The following is a 24,891-nucleotide window of genomic DNA, read 5'->3' as shown; positions in this document are numbered from 1 at the left end:
GAACCTACATTTTCCTGGGAGGAAGATAATAAACAAACAAACAAACAGCAACTGTGTGTGTGTGTGTGTGTGTGTGTATGTGTGTGTGTGTAGTTTTATGTCATGTGGTTATAAAAGCTATGAATACAAAAAAAGGGGGGATATCAGAATAGAGAGGGCCAAGGTGAGACGTGTCATTTTATAAAGGATGGTTAGGGAGGCTCTTTTCAACATCTATAAGAAATATCTTAGCAACACTACTGTGCTGCCTTAAAATAGAAATAACAATTATGCACCAAAAAGAGAATGGATAAATATATTTGGGTATATTTATGCAAAGACATACTTTACAAACATGAACATGAATAATAGAAAGCAAATATATCACCATCTATGGAGCTCACAACCATAATATAATATACATAGAAGTTATATACAGTAATGCTCTCACTTAAAAAAAGTTTAAAACATGCATAACAATATTACAAATTGTTTAAATATACATATATGAAATAAATGTGTTTTTAAAGCTGCATGGAAACGAAAACTGTTAAATGCAGAATAGCTGCTATATCTGATACTGAAGGAAAGTGGAACTCCATAGGGAGAGCATAGAGTGGGTTCAAATGCATTGATACTTTTACTTGAATTTAAGTCAGAGGTTGGGTATCCAGGTAGATATATCCTAGTCTTATTTATTTTGTACACTAAACTATTCTTAATACCAATATATAAAAAGGTGTGTGTAGGGGCACCTGGGTGGCTTAGTCAGTTAAGCATCCGACTTTCGCTTGGGTCATGATCTCGCGGTTCGTGGGTTTGAGCCCCGCGTCAGGCTCTGTGCTGACTGCCAGCTCAGAGCCTGGAGCCTGTTTCAGTCTGTGACTCCCTCTCTCTCTGACCCTCCCCTGCTCACGCTGTCTCTCTCTCTCTCTCCTAAAAATAAATAAAACATTAAAAAAAAAAGGTGTGTGTAGTTGTTTATCTTAATGAAAAATATCTGAAATGTATGAATTCAATTTCTAACAGTATGTGATAAAATGTATCACCCTCGATATGTGTTATGCCTAATGCCATTATGCATGTATACACACACAGGCATATATATTTGTACATATGTATGTATGTAAATAAATATATAGGTATTTATATATTTACATATAATGCTGGGTATTATATATATGTGTGTGTGTGTGTGTGTGTATATATATACGTCCAGCACTGTTCAGTTGAGCACTGTTCAATTATTTTCCTATGAAATGGCAAAGGAAGGATTTTAGTCAGTTGAACTCACACTTTTTTTGCCCCTGCTCTTAAGCCACAGCCCCATGATAAAAGTCATCTATCTGCAGGATGCCTGTCTGGGGTATAGCCTCATCCTGTGGAATGGAGTGTGGCTATTTGGCTTACTTGGGGATTGAATCTATTTTCCTCAATTTATAATTTTTCAAATTTTTAAAAAGTTGAATGGACGATGCCGACAGAAGATATTAATATTATTATCCCCAGCCACCTCATTTTATAGAAAAATAAACTGAGATCCAGGGATACCTCAGAGATAGCACAGGTGATAGAGCGAAGCAATCTCCCTGATTCATTCCGTACATACTTGCAGCTTCACTAAATCTACATGAAGTACAGATGCAATAGATGAAAATCTTATATGGAGAGAAAGGCATCCTCATTCTTCCATACTCAGTTGAAAATGGGAATCATTTAAAGAGTGCATTCCTACAACTACAAACCAACAATGCAAACCACAATAGGCTAATCAACCACTTTGCAGGAAACTGGGATGCAATTTTTTATAATAAGATCTTTTCTGTATTGTAATTTATATTTTGCAACGTGCAATATTAAGTGAACAAAGAATGATTTAGAAGGGGTGGACAGGAACATTTTCACACTTTAGGAATCGCAGATCTTCCCCCAAATCTTTCATTTTAATTTAAAAGGTATTTCTGCATGAAATACAAGGCTTCTTAGATGATCTTAGGCAGTTTGGTAGATTGTCACCCTGGCCACAAAATTATATTCATCAGAAGACAACTCAATGGGATATATATTTGATAAGTATTTACTATGGGCTCAACACCAACGATTTAGCAGTGAATCCAAACAAACTTTAGGAAACTATATATGGCACCCTGAATAATTTTAAGATAACATGAATTTCCCCCTGGGTATCTGAGTATGCTTCTGCAGGAACTAAAAGATATGATGAGAGTGATCACTCTCAGCTCTGAGGCTTATATTCCAATTTTGTCTGAATGCAAATATACTATTGTGTCATACCTTGATGATTTTGTTTAATTATTAAACTTGTCAACTCTACACTTGAATTAGTTAAAAATGAATTCCAGAGATATTATTAATAAATTTGAATATCTGGCACTTTATTTTAAAAAATTATAAACAAAATTTCAGGTCCACTAATCTTTACTAAACTGTTATTAACAAAACATCATCATACTATTTTAATATATTTTTCTTTTACAATCAGTAATTTAAGGCACCTGGGTGGCTTAGTCCGTTAAGCATCCAACTCTTGATTTTGGCTCAGGTCATGATCTCATGGTTTGTGAGATGCAGCCCTGGGTCAGGCACAGACAGCACTGACCCTGCTTGGGATTCTCTCTCTCTGTCCCTCCCTTCTTGTGTTCTCTCTCTTTCTTTCTCTCTCAAAGCAAATAAATGAACATTTAACAAATTAAAAACAATAATTTTGTCATTAAAATAAACTCACATGTAATATACAGATGTATATACTCAATGTTTACCTTAAGAAGTAATTTCAGCCTGCCAGAAATGATGTTCAGAGAATTATTATAACACTTTCACTATTTGGTTCTAGGATTTATTTTTATTTTTTTTTAATGTTTTTATTTATTTCTAGGAGAGAGAGAGAGAGACAGCATGAGCAGGGGAGGGTCAGAGAGAGAGGGAGTCACAGACTGAAGCAGGTTCCAGGCTCTGAGCTGGCAGTCAGCACAGAGCCTGACGCGGGGCTCGAACCTACGAACCGCGAGGTCATGACCTAAGCGAAAGTCGGACGCTTAACCGACTAAGCCACCCAGGCGCCCCTGGTTCTAGGATTTAAACCTCATCTTGCACTGAAGGTCTGCCTTGTTCCTGTGAATACTTACCACCATATTGACTCTAAACACTAGAATGGGATGATATTCTTATCCACTGACTATCTGGAAGTCCTCCAAGCCTCTACCTTCTCATTGAGTGTGTAACCTCTCTCAGCTGTGCCTTTCCTCTAGGGAATCACAGCCAAAAAGGAGAAAAGAGACACCAGCTTACTAGCAGTTAAACAGTTCAAAAGGGAGCCTGACCACGCCTTAAGTGAAGATACACCGGACCATACACTTGATCATCATTAACTGGCCTGGGAGAAGCTAAGGTTCCTTACTGTAGTCACTGTTTTCGTCCTTGGTCCCGTCAATGGTACCATCTGGGTGCATCTGCAGGAAATACCCCTGCTGGCTGAATAACCTTGTCACAATTCCTTTCAGCTGGGGTTCTGCAAAACAAAATAGAATGATTATTCAAATCCTTATTTTGTTTATAAAAATATGCACTTGCAAACTGTCCAAAAATTCTCAAAAGTCACAAATGCCATTGCCTTAAATACTGAAATAAGTGTATGGAAAGGGGCCATTTCAGTAACATATCTTTACTCTTCTTTTTCCTTCTAGAGACAGAGCCCTAATACTGTGTAGCAGGAAACCAAATATAAATAGATAAAAATTAATATGACTAAGAAAATAAAATGGCGTGCTTAAGAGTGAATTGTTTTTCTTCTTCATGCATCGAATGTCTGACTGCAAGATGCCACCAACTTTATGGTCCCATTCTAGAATCACTATTTAGACCAAACTGTCAGTATAATTCCTAAGCTTCCAGCAGTCAAAATCAGGCCCTGGAAGACTTCTATTTCTGCTAAACGTCAACTATCCATCAGAAACTCCTGGGTTTTGAAATTCTGATCAAGTTCAGCTGGAAAGAAAGAATGGCTTGGATAAGAACCACAGGAAAAAGCATAACCCCTATGGCCATGAGATGTCACTGAAAAGTATGTGAAAACAAATTTCACCTTCGATAAACACTTCACCAGACAGGAGGCTCAGCGCTACAAAAGTCATTTTTTCCAGTCCAAAAAAGAAAAAAAATAATAAATTCATGCATATTTCTCTAAGTATTTCACTAGCAGTGAAAGAAGTGGTCCTCACGAGAAGTGACCATTAGAAGAGGTCCTCAGCTCTTATAAACTCCCTACACACTAATACCATCAAACAAAACTTTGTATACCACATTTGGGTTTTTACATATCAGCTACCATAAATATTTAAAGCTTTCTCGTTGTGGTGCTGGCTGCCAGCAACAATTCATTTTCTGTAGCCTCACTACCATCTTTGTCTCTATTTTAGCACTAGGCAAAAATTAGACTCTTCTAATGCATTCCTGAAGTAGCAACATACTATCCTCAAAAGGATGATCACCGAATTTCAACTGACAGTCAATTTCATTCCTTCACCCATTTATTCAACCAATATTTACTCCGAATCTCTTTTTTTGTCAGACAATACGCTAGATACTGTGTGTTAAACCAAATACGTTGATTGATGTTTAATTCTACATCAGAACTCTAGTTAAGAATTCAGCGCATTTAATGCTTTGGGAAGGGACCTGCTCTCTATAGCATATGTCTGTGGTTAAACTTTTCCACATACGACTTGATCACATATATTCAGGAATATAAGGCATTGCCTATATAAAGATACCCTCCTCAAAGCAATCGTAAGAAGCAGAGCAGATACCAAGGGAACTTGGAATAATGAAGCAGGGTTATGAAAAAAAAAAAAAAGAACTGAACCAGAAATTAGGCATTCTGATTGAAAACTATATGCTATACGTGTGTATTAAATAAATACATTTAATTTGTGCACCTTAATTTCCTAATCAATACTATCTAGAAGTCAAACTAAGTGATCTTTAGATCCCTTCTAGAAGTATCTGTTGACTTGGGGTACATTAGAATTCTCTGCCCTGAGTGGTGGCAGAAATCCAGGCATGTTCAGTGTATTGCCTCTGTGGGTCTCACCCAGTCTGACACATTAGGGACATACTGGAGGAGCACATAGATGGCTAACCTCACTGTACAAGAATGCCCTGTTCCTCAATTACCATCTATCAAACTCTACCAACTTTTCTAGGCTCAGCTCAAGATCACCTCCTCCAAGAAAGTTTGGCTATCATAACTGAGAGAAATATATAATTGGGGGGAATAAAAAGAACATGTGTGCCTCTGTCATGAGGCTAACCGACTGACAGGCAGGTGCTAATATGGCATACTTAATTCTATATATGCAGCCAGAAGACCCAGCTTTGAACCGCAATTGCTGCGTGGTCCTGAGGAAGTTCTTTTACATTTGAGGCTCAGTTTTCATACAAAGGGAAAAATAATGCCTATGCTAATTATAACTGCTGAGAAATTCAATGAATAAGTGTAGGTGATAGTATGAATTGAAACTCATAAGAATATAAATCCTAATTAAGGTCTACTTTCAGTGATGAAATCAGAAAGCAGCATAAGTGAAGTAAAGGAGCATTCTGAGAATGAACTTATATGTCTTCCGATTTCTGTTTTAGTAAAATATTAATTAAGCTCCTAAGTCATTAAAGTAAACAATGGGCTACAAGCAGAGGATAGAAAAGCATATAAAGAAAGGGACAACTGTCTTATAATTGATATTTTATTTCTAATAAGCTTGATAAGGTCACTTTAAGAAGTCATGTTTGGGTTGGTAATGAGATACATAGCAGCTGAGCCACTAATGCCAGCAAATGATTGTTTGTTTTTTCCATGCTCCTCTTTCTGTAGCTGTAATTAAGCACTTCTTTTGCTATGGGGAAGCCATCCCCTTGTAGGGGCCCTGGGAATTCAGGTTGGCAACTCCTGTTCAAGATAATGAGCATCAGGCATTGATACCATCCCCGACTGCCCCAAAGCAGTGCTCGAATAAGCTCGCAGTCTGAGTTTTAATTACATGATAATCTATGAAAGCACACGTCTTGCACTGTAGATGTTTCAAAGGAGACTTGACCATCTATTGAACAAATGCTTTGAACCTAGGATGTGTCATAGAAAGCCAGGCCTGTACCCTGATTACCATCCGTCAGACGCTACCAACGTTTCTAGACTCAGCTCAAGATCATGTCCTCCACGAAGGCTTGGCTACTGTAACTGTGGATCATTTTTGTGATTCAGGGGTGGAAAGACCTGTTTTGTTGTATTTTAAAGAAAGGGCTTTAAAAACTGAGACCACATTTTTGGTAAACCTACAATCCTGGAGGCACTTAATAAATATGATTTTTATTTGTCAGATTATCCTTGAGGGTCTAAGACATTAGTATATCCTGTGCTGTCTTCAGGGAACACCCAGTCTACTGCATGGAACATATTTATGTCATACTAGCATGGGATAGGTGTTAAATAAGGGGTAGAAGCAGAGTGGCATGATAATACCAGGAGTAAAGGACTCATTCTGTCTCAAGGTTGGGTGAAGGAACCTCACCCATCACTTGAAGAATAAATGGCATTTTCAGTCAGAAAAAGAAAACAAAACAAAACAGAGAAAGAGCATTCCAGACAAACAAACAATGGATATTTTCCAATTATACGATTCTACTTGATTCTAAAATAATGTTCTTCTATTATTTTTTTCTTTTTTTTATTGAAACAATGGCTATATTATTAGATGGTGAGGTGGCAGGGATTTGGTTTGTTATCTTTTGTACTCTAAAATGGTGTGGCAAATGCTGCTAGCTTTTCTCCCAAATCCATTTCCTCTTTTTCCTGGGCACCCAGCTAGACCATATGTCCTAGCCTCCCTTGCAGTTAGGTTTGGCAGATGAATGAGTGTCATATGGAATGTAAGTGGAAGTGATGTGTGCCATTTTCAGGCCGAGGCTTTTAAAAGCAAACATTCTCTTAATGCTGGCTGGATTTAGATGACAAAGCCCTAGGGGATGTCAACAAAATAGAAGAATTCTGGGCTTCTGAATAACTGATGGGAAAAAGGCCATAGCCATCAGAAATACCCACTTTGGACACTCAGGTGAACAAGAAATAAACTTCCATTGGTTATGCATGTGATTTCCTTCCAAAAAAAATAATAAGAAAGGGGGGGGGGGGGAAAGAGTAACTTCACAGGAGAGAAACCTAACAAACAAAACACTATCTCAGCAAGGTGATCAAGGTTACTATCAAAAGTCATAAATCATACTAGTAGCACATACTCTTAATATGAGTACTTAATATGTGTACTTTATCTCTGTGGTGGTCTTCCGTACAATTCATAACCCCAGTCTAATCATGAGAAAAACACCAGGCAAATACCAACTAAAGGACAGTCTAAAAAAGAGCTGACAAACCCTTAAATTGTCAAGGTCATCAAGAATAGGAAAAGTCTAAGAAAATGCCATAACCAAGAGGAGTTTAAGGAGATAGGACAATTAGATGTAATGTATTCTCGTTGGAGTCCTGAAATTGAATAAGAAAGTAGGTAAAAACTAAGGAAATCTGAATGAATTACAGACTTTGTTAATCATGATGTATCAACACTGATTTTTCTTAAGTTTATGTATTTATTTTTAGAGAGAGAGCATGCATGTGAGTGTGCTAGCAGGGGATAGAGAGAGAGAGAGAGGGAGAGAGAGAGAGGGAGAATCCCAAGCGGGCTCTACCCTGTCAGCATAGAGCCCAACACGGGGCTTGATCTCACAACCATGAGATCATGACCTGGGCCTAGATCAAGAATCAAATGCTTAACCAACTGAGCCACCCAGGCACCCCATCACTGATTTATTAATTTTCCTTTTTTTAATTAAAAAAAATTTTAAATGTTTATTCTATTTTTGAGAGACAGAGAGACAGAGCGTGAGCAGGGGAGGGACAGAGAGAGAGAGAGACACACACACACACAGAAGCGGAAGCAGGCTCTAGGCTCTGAGCTGCCAGCACAGACCCTGACGCAGGACTCGAACTCATGAACCGCGACATCATGACCTCAGCCAAAGTCCTCCACTTAACTGACTGAGCCACCCAGGTGCCCCGATTTGTTAATTTTCATAAATATACCAAACTGATATAAGATGTTAATATGAGAAACTGAGTATAGTTCCAATGGGAACTCTTTGCACTAGCTTAACTGTTCTGTAAATGTAAAACCATTCTAAAGTTAACAAGTTGAGTGATAATTACAGCTACAGAGCAAGTTAGAAATTTACTTCTTAGAGAGGTTGGGTGAGAAAGTCAATAAAGGATAGGAACTCATGCTCAACACTGCTTCCCTTCAGGATGACATGGCAGTTTCAACAGAGGTTAAAATCAAAGCCACTCAGAAGAGCTGCAACCTGGAAGAGCTATCTTGACATTCCTGCTGGCTTAGCACATAGTGCTGTGGAACAGTTACCTAGAACATACTGGAAACCCAGAGCAGGTGGAACGATGAGGGCCTGATCACACGTCTCAGGGTGACCCCTGGATGGCAGAAAACAAAATGAATTTTAGAATTGGAAAGGATCTTGGAATTTCACACTTCCCTTCATCAAAATGTCTTCCTTCATCAATGTCAAAGATAAAGAAATAAAATTAAAAAGTAACATAAAAACAAAAGCAAACTTGAGGCTCAGTGGGGAAGTGTCTTGTCCGAAGTCATCTAGCTAACACATAGTTGAGTTAGGACAAGAACTCCTCCCCTCTACACTGAATGGACATGATTCTTTCCTTTGAAAGAGCAGCTAAGATATAATCCATATTTTGTGCAAGCTAGGGGTTAGGAGACATGAAGATAAAGAAGAAAGGAAGGGGAAGTGTTGTATATCAATTACTGAAGTATGGGATGAAAAAGAAAAGACGTTATAGGAAAGTCTGCAAGAACATACACGCACATATACACACACAATAAATACCTTTGATACTAAAATTAGATTGTATTTATCTAGGGCCGGCCTATTCAACATTTGCACTCAAAGATAAAACACCAAGTTACAATGAAAACTACAACAGTGACCCAAACTTTCTAATGCAAGCCATACCCATAGAATTAACAGTACTTACTCCAATAACGACGGCTGTATTTTGAACCCATCTACTTTGTACCAGGCACTCCCCTGATGATTTTACCCTATTTTTACTTAATACTCACAGTAACTGAATGTACAAGGTCCTTTTATTCTCATTTTTCAGATGAGATTAGGGAGATTCAGAGAAGCTCCCTCACTTACCCAAAGTTACAGAACTAGTAAATTAAAAGGCAGTTCTAGCTTAAGAGCCGGTGGTCTTAGCTACTCTCTAGCCCTGTTCAGTGCTTTAAGAAAGACGCTGGCAAAACTGGAACACGCCCAGAGGAAAGGGAGCCAAATAAAGAGGGTACAAAGGACTGCCATGTGAAGAACGGCTGAATGAACAGTAGATATGCAGCCTGGAGAAGGGATGACTCCTGGGACATGAGCGCAGGCCTCACTTTCTTAACAGCAGACAGAAATAAGAAGAAGCCAATTTGTTCTAAGTGCTTCCACAGGGATAGAACTAGGGCCAATGGGTGAAAGTTACAGGGAAGCAGGTAAAAAAAGAATTTTCTGTAAATCGTGTTCAAAGAGAGAGCAGGCTGCCTAACGTAAGAGTGCGTTTTCTATCATGGACAAAAGCAAACATGGAGAAGCAGAAAAAGTCCCAATCAGAACAGCTGTGAAGGACACTGGTGTCTACAAAAGCGGAGGCATTCTGCATGACAATGCAAGGTTCCTCTCCGGCAGCCCGTACTGGAAAGCTTTGGGATCAGCCAGATGGCTCTCTAAATACAAGTTCACTCCTCTGTTTCTTAGTGTGTGCTTAGGACAGGGAATTGAAAAGATTGTTTACTAGGCATCCTGAAAACGCAGCTCTTTGTAAGTGTTCAACATGGATTGTGAGAGTAATTTGACGGGGCTTTCTAATCAGTCTCTGTGGGTTGGGAAAGGGGGCCTCAGTATTAAGGTTTAATGTTGCCACTTAAAGGAACTAAGATTGAAGAGGCTGTTAAATGTGATTCTTGTCAAGTGCTTCTGGGGCCTCACACTGCTGCAGATTTCAAAATTGGACTATTAGGGGTGGAGACGGTTCATAAACAGATACACTGCTGACCAATCACAGCTGAAGGGTATAGATTAGGGCACATTTGCATACCATAAATCAAAGCCCCAGACAAATCAGAAACGGGATAAAGTAAGACATATGAAAGAGGCTAGAACTTATCTGGTTTTTTAACACAGTGCAAAAATCACAACCACACTGAATTAGAGAAATTCAATTAAAAATACATATTGTTTAGTAAAAGAGATGCAGGACTGAGGCCCCGCCTTCACTCAGCAGACTGCAGGGAACATAGGGAAAGGAGCACCTTGCAGAAGTGGGTGTATAGGATTGGAGATGTGTCATCGGGGCCACCAGAATCTGTCCTGTGGGGTAATGGGAGTGACGTCCTGACCCAAGTCTTCAGTCTCCCCATCAGGCACATGCAGGTAACAGATGCCATAGGCAGTTACCTACATGAGAGCCACGAATTCCCTGTGTAGCAGTAATAGCCACTCGTCACAAAGGATTCTGCATCTGTAACTGCATATCTATTTTCTCTGTCAACAGATAGTAATGGCATATTTGATTCAAAAAAAAAAAAAGCAAGTATTCATTGAGCACTGGGTTTTGTGGGGTTATTCTAGGCACAGGGGATAACTAGTGATTTGCTAGTAAACCAGCTTGTGAGAAACAAAAACAAAACCCAAAAAATACCCCAACATGATTCCCATGGTGCTGATTTCCACCGTGTACATATTCCCCCCATGGTGGATTTACCACGGCCACATAACATCACTGAATACAGAGCTGCAGCTGAGAAGACAGGAGCACAATGGGCTCGAGCACACCACTTTGTTTACAAGAGAATAAGACACGAAGCTTATGTTTCCGGAGCAAAATAGAGAGTAAACATAAACAATTAATATAAAATAGAGTTTTAGTATAGGTGCTATGTTGAAAACGAAAGTAATAAAAAGTGATGGATCATACAGGAGGTGCGTGTGCTATTGTTGACACAGTAGTTAAAAGATGGCAGCTCAGAGCCCTGAATGAAGAAAAGTAGCAGGCCATCAGGGATATCTAGAAGAGCATTAAGAGGAGCCTTCTAGGCACAGGGCACAGCAGTGCCAAGTAATCCTAATTCTTGAAAAGATTAGGAACCATCAGATTAAAGGTTCTCTAAAGATCCTTCGTCTAGACCAGGAGTTGGCAAACTACAGCCTTGTAGCTGCCAATTTTGTAAATAAAGTTTTATTGGAACATAGCCATGCCCATTCATTCATATATTTGCCTATGGCTACTTTCCTGCTACGACAACAGAGATAAGTAGTTGAAACAGAGGCCCTACAGCCTTCAAAGCCCAAAATATTTAGTAACTGTCTTTTACAGACAAAGTTTACCAAGCCTTGATGTAGACTTTTGCAGCTTCAGTTCCCTTTGCCTGAAATACACAATGCCTGCCTTACTCCTCTGCCCAGGGCTCCTCCTCAGTTTTCTAGGCTCAGCCTTCTTCTGAGGGCCTTCCCTGGCACCCGCAGGCACAATTAATCACTCCCTCTGCGGAGTTGCCTTGTGCACAGGTTAGGAGAGGGCTCCCTATACAGTTATAGCTGCTGCTTACCCTGTGTTCTGTCTCTGCTGCTGAACTATGACGTCCTCAAGGACAGGAACTTTGAATTATTCATCACTCTGTCACCGCATCTAACACAGTGCCAGGCACAGAGGAGGTGCGGAAATATGTTGAAAGAAAGAAGCCGATAAGTTTTATCTGGGATTTTTTTTATTGTCACCTGTGACTTTCAGAGGAGCTCCTTATTTGTCGGGAAGCTGTTTACAGTCTTATAATATAACGCCTCCAGCGTTCAGTCTGTTTCTCCCCTTTCTCAGTCTTAACCCTTCTACTCTGAACACAGTCTGACAAGCACGGTGGCATCCTCCATCAACTGCATAGTCTCCAAAGCCCCGAGTTGCCTTGCACTTCTATGGGAATCAAGTGACCTTGAGACGGGCAGCCCTTAACCTTCATGCTGTCTCAAAGCTAAATGGAAAGAAAGGGCACGCTTGTCCAGACTACCCTCTTCCCTGAAACAGTCTGAGCTAGGAAAGGCAGAGGAAGCAGGCAGGGAAATTGAGCTAGGATTTAAATGTCAATAGGGACAGGAGTTTTGTACCAAGCCAATTTTGTTCCTCATACTATTAGCCCCCTCCCTCCCAGACTCTTCTCTATAAAATGCCCATGAAAATGTAAAATAACTCAACACCATCTATTGGCTTCCAGCACGCATTAGGTGCTGGGTACAAAGATGAGTGAGGTGCACTTCCTGCCTTCCAGGCACCCACAGCCTCGTCAGGGGGACACATACACAACTAATCATTATAGCAATGAACTTGAAAAGTGCTGTCGGAGAGGAACAAGCAAAATGCCATGGAATCACAGGGAAGGGATGCTAATTTTACCTGGGTTGGAGGGGGGTAGATGGGTTCTGGGGCAAGAGGTAGATAAGAAAGGCTTCAGACATGAGGCAACATTTTAAACTTAGGCTTGAATAGGCAGGAGGATTTTGCTTTGAGCAGCATCAGCTAGAGCAATGGCCCAGCTGAGCATGCTTAACAACTAGGCGAGCAGACAGGTAGAGAGTATGGGAAAATAAAGGAGTGCGTGCAGTGGCGAGAGGTGACAGCAGAAGAAAAATCTGCGTCCAGGACACTTGAGGTTCCTTAAGCAAAGTTAGTAAGTTTTACTTTATCCTTTAAATCAATGATCTCCAAATTATTTTGGTTATGCCTCCCTAAAAAATAATTTTTTTTAATTTTTAAATTTTAAAAAGAATTTAAAATTCTTTTAAATTTAAAAGAATTTAAATCTACAGCCTCCATGTATCTATTTTATAAATTACATGTGTGTACTTGTAATTACATGATAGTACATGGATAAGTAATAAATTACATGTAAAAGTGAACGTTGGATTGCTTCAAGAGACCAATACTAAACAGAAACAGAAATTAAAATACCTTCTTCCCATAGGCCAGATGATTGTCTTGCTCCACCCACTCCAGAAAGGAAAGGTATTAGGCATCAGTGTATTAAGTAAAAGGAAAACATTAAAAGACTGTAAGTCTGGGCAGTATTTTAGAAAGCCAAAGTGAGGAACAAGAGAGAAGGATGAATTAGAGTGGGTGCACTATGGCCATGAGGCCACTTAGAGAGCAGTCACATAGTATAAGGGTGTTAGGCAGGCAGTGATGGTAATGGTAGAGAGAAGGCATCAGCCTAAGGACTGACTGTGGTTGGTGGTACTTGGTAGATAACAGCACATGTAGACTCCCTGAAGTTCTAGAAAAATGCATGGACTCTCCATTCCCAAACCCGAATCTATCATAGCCTTCTTTATTTGAGAGAGAGAGAGAGAGAGCGAGCATGCAAGCAGGGAGAGGGGCAGACAGAAAGAGAGAATTTTAGGCAGGCTCCATGCTCAGCATGGAGCCCAACACGGGGCTAGATCTGGCGACCCTGGGACCATGGCCTGACCCAAAATCAAGAGTTGGATGCTCAACTGAGTCACCCAGGTGCCTCCAATTTTATCATAGTCTTCTAACAAAACCCTGTTTAAGTGTAGAATATCATGGAATGTGAGGGTGAAGAAGGCTTACTGTGAACAGTCCCACAGAGCCACATTATTTATCTACCATTCTAAGGATATCCATTCATGAAAGGAAGTTTGATTCTGGTTAACCTCAGAGTCATAACTCTATGGTCTTTCTCAGACTATCACCCAGGGGAGACCTGGAGTGAATACTGCCTCCCAGGCAACTCAACAATGAGTTCTGGAGAATGCAGACCAAAAGATATTGCAAACATGAAGACTCCCCTAAAATCTTAAGATTTTAGAACCAACGGAGCCATTCAAGATGATCTAAGTCAAGGGTCATTGTACAGATAAAGAAGCAGAACAACAAAAAGGGAAAACCCCATCTTCCAATACCAATGCCTGGAGTCAGGGTGCTTTAATGTGCCATGTGCTGTGCTACTCTGTGCCCCCTAAAATGGAAACCACTTTTTACCCTCCCAGGAGTATCCTGGCCTTGTCCCACACTATTTATATGGTATCTGGAAAGCTATTAATTTGTGCATTGGCATATTTTGCTTCTTGTGAAATTTTTTAAACGAGTACGAATTGCTTCTTTTTTTTTAAAGTTTTTATCTATCTCTATCTATCTATCTATTTATCTATCTATCAGTTTATTTAGAGAATGCAAGCAGGGGAGGGGCAGAGAGAAGGAGAGAGAGAGAGAATCCCAAGCCGGCTCAGTACTGCCAGTGCAGAGTCTGATGCAGGGCTCAAACTCACGAACTTTGAGCTCATGGCCTCAGTCATGATGAAGAGTCAGATGCTTAAACCGACAGAGTAACCCAGGTGCCTGAACTAGGACTTGCTTCTGAAGGTCATTCTAAGGAATCAAGAATACACATGATGGTGTGCTCTATGACCAGGAAGTAGCCCTACTTTTGTGGTAGGCTTAACTTTCAGACAGAATGAAAGTTGACAGGAAGACCCATGGTTAGGCGTAGGAGCAAGAGCCAGCCCTCCTGAGATTTATTCACAGATAACAGCTGTCAAGCATTTACTGCATCGCAGGCACTTTATGTGGATTATCTCTCTAAATTCTCATAGAAATAATTTAAGGCAGGCATTATAATTTGTTTTTTTTTTATAGGTCAGGAAACAGGCTTTACAGAGGTTAAGTTTCTTGCTCTAAGTCAGACAGGAATAAATGTCAGAACCAGATGTTGAAGCCAGATCCCCGTCCTCATTACAACCTCATTGCTAATCATCAGTTGTCTCTTAAAGAAGTCAAATATGCTGATACTTCTCTCTTCTTAACTGTAATCAAGCCACAGAAACAGTAGAAATCTATGGAGCAAGGGACCAGGAATAAATAGAAAACACTCAACTTGAGGTGAAGACATAACTTTTGGCCTCTCAGTATAAAAAAAGAGGGCGAGGATGAGGAGAGAATATAAACACTTCTATGCAAACAAAAGCCTTGGGTAATGAAAGTATCCCCACTTGGCATAGAGAAATATTCTTGGTTATAGTCTTAAAGCCTCTTTTTCAGAAGCACATCTTTTTCAGAAGCACATCTTTTGACACTAGAAATAAATGAACAGGACACATTATTTAGAAAAGCACAAGCATGGCAGTTTCCTGACATCAGAGGAGATGCACAATGTTGGACTTGTCCTGAAACTGTCCTGTATGTCAAAGATTTGTTCATCCAGGCTGGCAGGCCTCGGGAATCCCCTCATACACCACAAATCTAAATTACTCGCAGGCAAAATGCTATTGTTGTACAAAGTGATCTTTGTCTCGCATCTTCTTCTACAATATCCACCAAGAAAAATGCGCAGAGTCAACCAGAGTGAGTTGAAGAGGTAATAATACTTTCTGCAGAAGAGCAGTTTAGCACTCCAAGAGCACATTCATCAGCTCCAACTCACTGGCAAGTTCAGGCCCGGCAGGCTGGTGCAGTGGGAAGTGTGGGCGGGGGAGATCCAGACACCAGAGGTCTGACCCCAACTGCTTGCTCCTCTCCGTCCCCAAAGCCACCACCTTGTCCAGGCCATTGGCGGCTCCTGGCTACAATCCTCCAACAGCTTCCTCACTGACACTTTTACCCATTTTCCCTTCCAAACCACACTACAGTGGAGGTTATATTTTACAATATAAATTGGATCTTGTCACTCTCCTACTTAAACCCTTTAATAGCTTCCCATTTCATTTACAATAAAACGCCAAACCCTCAGCATGGCCCGGAGAGCTTTGCACCATCTGGCTCCAGCCTACCATTCCATCATCATCTCAATTTACTCTCTCCCTGGCTCACTAAGCTCTAGACACACACGCCTTCTTTTCCTCAAACCTAAGGATCTTTGCGCATCCAATTCCCTCCACCTGGATTGAACTCTTCGAGTCGCAGCTTAAATGTCACTTTGTAGGGGTCTTGACTAGGACCCCAATCTAAATCTGCTTTAATGTTCACATCCATATCCATTTTATATTCATATTCTCTGTCAACATACACGGTTTTCCCCCCTTCATAACACTTATGTCGATTTGTAATTAGAATGTATTTTCTTTATTTGTTTAATATCTGTTTCCCTCTCTGGAAACCTGGGGAAAAAACATTGGGCATCCATGAGGGTGAGACTATGTGGTTTTTATCCACTATAATATACCCACACATAGCATAGTGCCCACTAACAACATAGGAATAAAACACACATTTGTTCAGTGAACTGGTTTCCTATCTCTGGATTTCAAGTTTCATCTATAAAATGACAGTATTAGAAGCAGTTCAGTGGCTGTAAGTCAGGATCCCAGAAACCTAAGGGACTCATAAGTAGAAATAGATACTTACAAGCTATTGTCAATTAGTTCAATTAAAAATGGGAAGAGTATTTTTAATGGATTATATATATCACCACTGTATACTAATAAAAATTGTTAAAATTCCATTTAAAAATATAATCTACACAAAGTAAATAATGCAATTAACCTATTAAAAGCTGATATTGTAATACACAGAAGAGAAGTAGAAATACTTATCGAATGTGGATGGTACACTTGTGATGTAAATATGGATTGTCCACCGTACCCCAAATTCACTTTGGGATGTTCTCAGGGACAAGTTGGAAGCAATGGAAACAGAAGTACCAGGCACTACCACGGTGACCAATATAGGTGGTTATTAGAGACATAGGTGAAAAATTCCACGGACAAAGACATAAACGTTTTCAGACAAAAGCACTCAGACAATACTCTCAAAGGTGATCACTCTAACTCCAAACACCAATGTACACACACACACACACACACACACACACACACACACACACACACAATGCCTGCTTCTCTCATGGCCAATTCCAAGAAGGATATGTCAGGGTTCAGTGCACAGGGATTGATCTACCCATTAGCTACTGATTCTCCCAAACATCACAGAGGAGGCTGGCTTGACTTTAATACCCAGAACCTATTTTTAAAAATCAACAGTTTCCCACTTAAAGCTGACACTTCCTACTAACAAAAGACATGATCTGTCTACAAATAAAATTTTAAATTGCCGTATGTTTGGAAAAACAATTAAGCATTAAGGTATATATGACCTTATATCTACATGTTATAGAGACAAAAATAGAAAAGTTTCATTTTTTGTTGTTTTAAATCTTGCACCTCATTCCAATAAAAATAGTTTAATTTTAGGATCTCTGTGGTTTTTGCTTCTAAATGAAAAGATAAAAGAATACATGTGGCAATCATTGCAAGTGGGCATCCACACAAAACCCATTCTTCGTGTGGATCATCTTTATTGTTATAAATGGGAAATCAATTTGGATACAACGTTCATGATTTTCTGTTTTAACACTGATATTGAGGCCTTAAAAACTTCTCAGTGTGCCATATAAGAACTTTGATCCATGTTTTCAATGTAAGCTTTGGTAAAGACGATCTTGATCATAATTTGCAGATTTATATAATTTTACATACTCATTAACCATTTCATTTCTTTAAATTCTCTTTTTTAGCATGGAATGTTTCCATTGTGAAAAATATAGAACTAGCAACAGCCCCCAATAGAGGTTTACCATGCACCAGGGGCTATTAGATGATTTCTATGCATAGTATTTATTCCTGTAATCTTATCACAGGTCTAGGAGGTTTCATTTTGTTTTGGTTTGTTTTCTCATTTTGCAGTTGATGAGATTTAGGCACAAGGAAGTGAAGTAACTGTCCAGGTTCCCACATTTCATAAATAGAAGGGCTTTGAGAATTTGAGGCCAAGAAGTCTGGTCCAGAACCCACCATGCAGGCTACCACTCTCTATCATCCCTTAAACATCCATGAACTCACTGCCCACATTTAACAAATACTAACATTTTCCATCATTGCTTCAAATCTTTTTACATAATTAAAACATTATAGTCATCTCCATAATTCCATTCTGTTATTTTACTAGCCAGAACCATTCATATTTCTGAATTTGGTATGTAGCCTTCTTGTTATTATTTTCTGTCCCTTTAATTCCTCTGAATGCATCCATAAAAACATACAGTTCTATTTTTTGTGTTGTAAGTTTTTACATAGAAAGTATCATGTCATGGGTTGCCTGGGTGACTCAGTCCATTGAGCATCGACCTCTTGATCTCAGCATAGGTCATGATCTCATGGTTCCTGTAGTTGAGTCCCATGTTGGGCTCCAGGCTGACAGCGTGGAGCTTACTTGGGATTTTCTCTCTCCCTCTTTCTCTGCCCCTCCCCTGCTCACCTGCTCTCTCTCTCTCTCTCTCTCAAAATAAGTGAAAAAAACTTAAAAATAAAATGCATTAAGTCCTACATACCTACCATCCAGTATTCTGATTATCTCATTCAACATTATATTAGTATTACATATTTTGAGTTTTCATCTTATCTGAATAGATCCTTTAATAGATGACTATAATCATTTTGCATTCACTGTAATTTCTTACTTAGTTGTTTTTTTTATCTCTATCATCTTAGTTTGTGTTTTCTATTTATTTTGCATTTCTTTGCTTCTTTACTTACCATTATGTTCCTTCAGTTGGATTGATTCCATTTTCTTTTTTCTCCCTCCAGTTTTTCCCCTTATGTTGATTTGGAAATTATAGTTCTATTTCTATTATTTTAGTAGCTATTCTTAAATATTTAACTTAAATTTGGAATTTAGCAAAATCCAAGTATAACTGTTATCTCTAAGCTCCTTACAAATACAACTCACTTCTCTCACTGGCTAGCCATTCTAGCTTCTTTTTAAGCCTGTGAAAGGCTTGTCAGAGGACCATTACGTGTTAGGTAAACCGACATGTTTATCATCTTTTTTGCTCACCATTGCATTTTTGAAAGATTTTTTCTATGTTTACTTATTTTTGAGAAGAGAGAAAGAGAGCAGGGAGAGAATCCCAAGCAGGCACTGTCATCACAGAGCCTGACGTAGGGCTTTGAACCCACAAACCGTGAGATCATGACCTGAGCCGAAATCAAGAGTCAGACGCTTGACTGGATGCGGCACCCAGGCATCCCACTCACTATTGCATTTTCAATCCTTCCTTCCTTCCGCAAAATGTAAAAATTTTGGTCTTTGCCACAATATTTGGTTTTTTTTCCTAATATTGCAGTTATGATATAATGATTCTTAGATTTTTAAAAAAATTTTCCCATACCATGCTGTCCCTGCCTATAGTTTCTGCTTCTTTTAATGATTAAACATTTAAAATATTCTTATTTTAGGGGTGTCTGGGTGGCTGAGTCAATTAAGCATCCAAATCATGGTTTGTGAGTTTAAGCCCCACATTGGGCTCCGTGCTGACAGCTCAGAGCCTGGAGCTGCTTTGGATTCTGTGTCTCCCTTGCTCTCTGCCCCTTCCCTGCTCACACTCTGTCTGTCTCTCTCTCTGAGAAATAAACATTATTTTTAATATTCTTATTTTAAAATGCGTCTCAGATTCATCTAGTATTTATAATGTAGGGATATGAATTATTCAGCTTATTGTATTTTATCCTTGTGTGGTTTCTACTATTGGATGATGAGATTTTCTTCAGAGGGAGTTAAGTTGCTTTGTAATGTGTAGCCTTCAGGAAGAGTTTACATTGGCCTCTCGTGACACTTTGTGGATTTCTCCCACTGCAGAGTATTTTTTGTTACCTTCTCAGATTAGTATCCCTGCTTAACAAGGAAATATTGTTAATATTTTACAATTTGATACTGGATCTCATCCAGAGTGGTCCAGGGTGAGGTTTCTCATTCTTACAGGCAACCCTTTCCACCTATTACTTTCTCTTAGATGGTCTCCTAGCAGTTTTCCTTGCCAGGTGGAAGTATTTCTAACTCATCATTTCTCAGAACAAGCAGGGTCTCTGTCATCTGTCCCTGTCTGCCTAATACAGACCTGGGGCTCATCTCCTGCCTACAAGAAGACTAAACCCAGTGCCCAACTATGGATGCCCATGTCTGGCTCTGATAATCTCCTTTAAAACTCATGAACTCAGTTCCTGCTCTTCTCTAAAAATATAAATTCCCTCTTCATTCCTAGCACCTGAGAAGTTCCCCTCTTTGGTTTTGAGCTCAGCTATGCATTTTAATTTTTGCTGCTGTTGTTTTATTCTCTATAGCAAATCTACCTATTTTTAAATGGGAGGCAGTCTTTTTGTAACAGCTCAGATTACAATAGTCAAAGTCTTATCATTTCAGCATCAATGTCTCTTTTATGTCTCTTGTCTTTAAAAAATGGTACATTAGGGGGCAAGATTAAAACCATATAATATTTGGAACCATCATTGTGGGTAGTACTGAGTAATCAAATAGGACAAAAACAAGAAACACCATATATATATATACATATATATGTATATATATATCTTTTTTTAATGTTTTATTTATTTCTGAGAGAGAGAGAGAGAGAGAGCAGGGGAGGGTCAGAGAGAGATGGAGATACAGAATCTGAAGCAGCCTCCAGGCTCTGAGCTGTCAGCACAGAGACCGACGTGGGGCTCGAACCCACAGCCGTGAGATCATGACCTGAGCCGAAGTCGGACGCTTAACCGACTGAGCCACCCAGGTGCCCCAGCACCTTAGAGAACTAAGCCAGGAGAGCACACCTGTCTGATCCCTTCTAAGGATCAGTTGTTCATTCAGGAGCTGAGAGCCTACCAGGGCCAGGCACTATGCAAAGACACTGACTGATGTACAATAGGGAGCTCATTAGTTCTATGTTCCCAAACAAATCCTAAAGGAAAAATATTTTTCAAATAATTCATTCTATTGCTTTAAGGAAAATATTACATATAAACAGGTATCATTTTCCCTAAAAGACTGCAACCTCCCAGTTGGAGAAGCAATTCTTCCCCTTCTCTATCTTACAAGTGAAGGGATGGAGCCCCAGTGCAAGAAAAATAAATTTTCCAGTATTACATATTCATCAAAATTCAACCAGAATTCTTTCTCCTATCAAAATAGCTTTTCTAAAAATGGAAAGATCTGGACATAACTACTTTTACAGTTAGAAACTAGGTAAATCCCAGATTATTGATAAACATAATTTTAGTAGACTTAAACTCAAAATTTCCAGAAGGAATACAGCAGGGATCGTTTTTTACATTTTAGCAAAACAGCCCTCCAAGAACCTTCTCTGGCTGGCCTGAGTTTACATTCTGATTTTTAAAAAATATATAACATTTATTTGTTCTTTCTTGTTTTACTTGTAGTGTTTCCCCTAACTCTGCTGAACCAGAAATACTTCTTATCTAGCCCCAATAATTCATACCTACCTTTCTGATATAACTATGTAATAAATTCATATGTATATGGCCATTTATTAAATATATAAATAAAAAACACTACAGTATATATGTTAGGAATAACCTAGGTGTAATGTCAAAAATGTGCCTTGGTACTCTGATATTTACAACAATAAAAAGAAGAAATATGAGGACATGAAAGACACTGAAAAGGCTTTAAATCTCTTGGAAATAGGCAACAAATCAATGAAATTTACAAACTGTTTTACCTCTCAGAATGTTACATTTCAGGGCACCTTGATGGCTCAGTCAGTTAAGCGTCTGACTTTGGCTCAGATCATTATTTCTCAGTCCGTGGGTTCGAGCCCCACATCAGGCTACGTGCTGACAGCTCAGAGCCTGGAGCCTGCTTTGGATTCTGTGTCTCCCTTTGTCTCTGCCCCTCTCCCACTTGTGCTCTCTTTCTCTCTCTCTCTCCCTCTCTCTCAAAAATAAAATAAAACATTAAACAATTGTTAAAAAAAAAAGAATGTAACATTTCACACACACCCAAATAATTATGCATTTTTCTTACATACCCAAGTATACTGCTTTATTTACAATATTTAACAATATTAATTTCTAGTCATTACATTGTGGCAAGGATATACTCTCCATAGAAGTTAGTAATAAGAACACTGGACTAGGAGTCAGAAGATTTAGGCTTCAGTCCTAGCTCTGCCAGTTGGGCAATTTACTTTATTCCTTAGTTTTCTCATGTAATATCAAAGGAGTTGGGCTGCCAAGATCTTTTTTGATATTTTATTCTATGATTTTAAAACAATAATGGTGTCAATTATAAGGCTTTTGACTTACGAGTTTATTATGTTTTAGTCACTGGGTGTCATGAAATACCCAGATTTGAACAGACCCAAACAACAAGTAGTTTATAACAGACACCTTTTTATAGCTCAGGGATTGAGGGAAAAAAATCGCCAGAAATGAATAAAAATATTTAAAATAAAGGCTATGCCAGAAATATGTAAGAACACTAAATCAGTTCCAACTGTAAGCAATAATAATTAATATCCACTAATAATTAAGTGGGTGATGTGTAGTTTCAGTTCCAGGTGCCCAAGCTTCCCTTTCTTGTCTCATTATTAAGAATTACAGTTGCCGGTGCTGCAGATAAACCTTTAGGCAAAGCATATTTCATCTGTTTGCTTAATGGACTGGCATCTACTTGGAATTCAGAGTTCTGGAACTTAATATTGGTTGCAAGATAATTTATAGTTGACTTTAACATCCTCTTTTACATCAGGAAAACTCACAGGCTAATTTGAAGTCTAAAACTTCATTAACTTTCATTTACTGAAGGGAAAACATACCAAACTGCATTCTAGAATCTACCAAAGGAAACAGAGATAGTGGCTTTTGGGGTAGAAATTCACAGAAAAAAATAAATGACAAAACGCCATGAGAAGGTAACAATGATGTGATTTCTAAAACTGTTTTTGTCCAGAAAGTCTATTTGTGATAGTAAGACGGTAAAAATAACTTGGGGAAACCAGCCCCTGGTTGTAAGGAGTCCAGTATAACTTCTTAGACTCCTTGGAACAACATTGTTGAAGACAGCTACCTCATTTCCCTAGAATTTCCCTCTCCCTCAGGGTCAAGTACAAAGGAAAGAATGCTGTGTGTATACCTGGGCCAATGCTCTCAAAGACAATAGAATGCAAGCCATATGCATAATTTTAAATTTTCTAGCAGTCACAATTAAGAGGGAAATAAATGGCTTAAAATTATTTTAACAACATATTTTACTTAATCTAACATATCCAAAATAAGTAATCAACATAAAAAGTATTAATGAGATATTTTATATTATTTTCCTTCATGCTAAATCTTCAAATTCCACTGTGTATTTCACAATTACAGCTCATATCAGTTCCAACTAGCCACTTTCAAGTGCTCAAAAACCATGGTAGCTAGTGACTACCATATTCAACAGCCCAGCTCTAGATGGTTGCACATGTTGATAGACATATTTCTCCAAACAGCAACTAAGTGCCTGCTACATACAGCAATAATTATCTCAGTGATCTACTATGTGAATTCAGAATAACAAGGTAGAGGTAACCAAAGACCACATATGTTCTGAAGAATACATATCAAAGGCAGATGCAAGACAAAATTATATCCAAAGTTTGTTGACTGCCTGCCTTTTTTCCTTTCATGCTTACAGTGTTCCTTCCTTCCACCAACACTCTGGCCTTGGGACTAAGCTAAGTAATACAAGTGTGAACAAGACAATTATGGTCCATACCCTCATAAAGTTGATCATGTAGAGGGAAAGAGAGAACTTAAATAATTCTATAATTAATTTGTTACAAATATAAGAAGTGCTCTAAAAGATTTCTGGCTGCTATGGAGGATGGACTTCATCTGATCGCAAGGGAGTTTCTGTTACTGAATGTTTGTGTCTTCTCAAAATTCTTATGCTGAAATCATTCACCTTCAAGGTGATAGTATTAGGAGGTGATTAGTCCATGAGGATAGAGCCTTTGTGAATGGGATTAGTGCCATTATAAAAGAGGCCCCAGAAAGTTCCCTCACCCTTCCAACCATGTGAGGATACAGCAAGAAGATGGCCATTGATAAGAAAGCAAGCAGGTTCTCACTGGACTGTGAATCTATGGGCACCAGGACTTCTCAGCCTCTAGAAGTATGAGAAATAAATGTCTGTTGCTTGTAAGTCAACCAGTTCATCTGTTAAGCAGCCAGAATAGACTAAGACAGGAGTCAAAAATCAAGACGTAATGTTGAAGATGAATCCTAAAGAACCTGGAACAATTAGCTTGATAGAGCAGGTAGGTAAGAGAAAATGTAAGAAGTGGAAAGTCACAATATTCCATACAAGGGCAGCAGTACAAGAGAAAGCTTCAAGGACAGACAAGACTGTGATGAGTTTAAACAACTAAAAGTGTGGCCGGAATTTAGAGACTAAGAGTATGGGATGTGGCCCAAGAAGATTCTAGATCATTCAGAATGTAACAGACCATGCTGGAAGAATCAGTGTAAAAGCAGGAGTCATCTGAGAAACTCCAGATTCAAAGACCACAAGATACAGGGCCAGGTAGAAAGGACAATTTAGAGTACAGTGTTACTACACTTGCCCATAAAAAAATAACCACTGGTAGAGTGGTGTATCTCTACCCAGGCTGGCCACCCCTTCCCCATCTATGCCAATGGTGTAGAACTTCAAACGTATAGTTGTAATAGCCTAACTACCACTGTACAAGTCTAGCTTTTGATTCTATCTACCTTTGTCCAAGAATAATAGCCTTTCGTTCCTTACCAATTATTAGTGTGGTCTTCTCTATTGTGTGTAGCATAACAAAATACAGTGCTATAAAAAAACAAAACACAAAATTGTTCAAAGCAAGCAAGCAATAGAATTATTTTTATTCCTTTGTAATTTCTAACCTAGAA

General features: G+C 38.9%; 1 protein-coding gene across 3 annotated transcripts in view; it reads right to left on the bottom strand.

Annotated features, from left to right (window-relative positions):
* Window positions 1-24,891, bottom strand: part of FGF12 (fibroblast growth factor 12) — a 571,216-nt gene that overhangs the window by 231,157 nt on the left and 315,168 nt on the right. For all 3 annotated transcript variants that reach the window (XM_077754376.1, XM_077754375.1, XM_077754374.1), the window contains exon 2: window positions 3,398-3,508. In XM_077754376.1, the coding sequence (XP_077610502.1) occupies window positions 3,398-3,508 (111 nt within the window). The remainder of the gene's footprint in view (window positions 1-3,397; window positions 3,509-24,891) is intronic.

The sequence above is a fragment of the Crocuta crocuta genome, unplaced genomic scaffold, assembly GCF_008692635.1.
Source record: "Crocuta crocuta isolate KB4526 unplaced genomic scaffold, BGI_CrCroc_1.0 scaffold70, whole genome shotgun sequence".
NCBI lineage: Eukaryota > Metazoa > Chordata > Mammalia > Carnivora > Hyaenidae > Crocuta > Crocuta crocuta.
The sequence above is the reverse complement of the archived record's forward strand: the minus strand, read 5'-3'. Positions and strand labels throughout refer to the sequence as shown.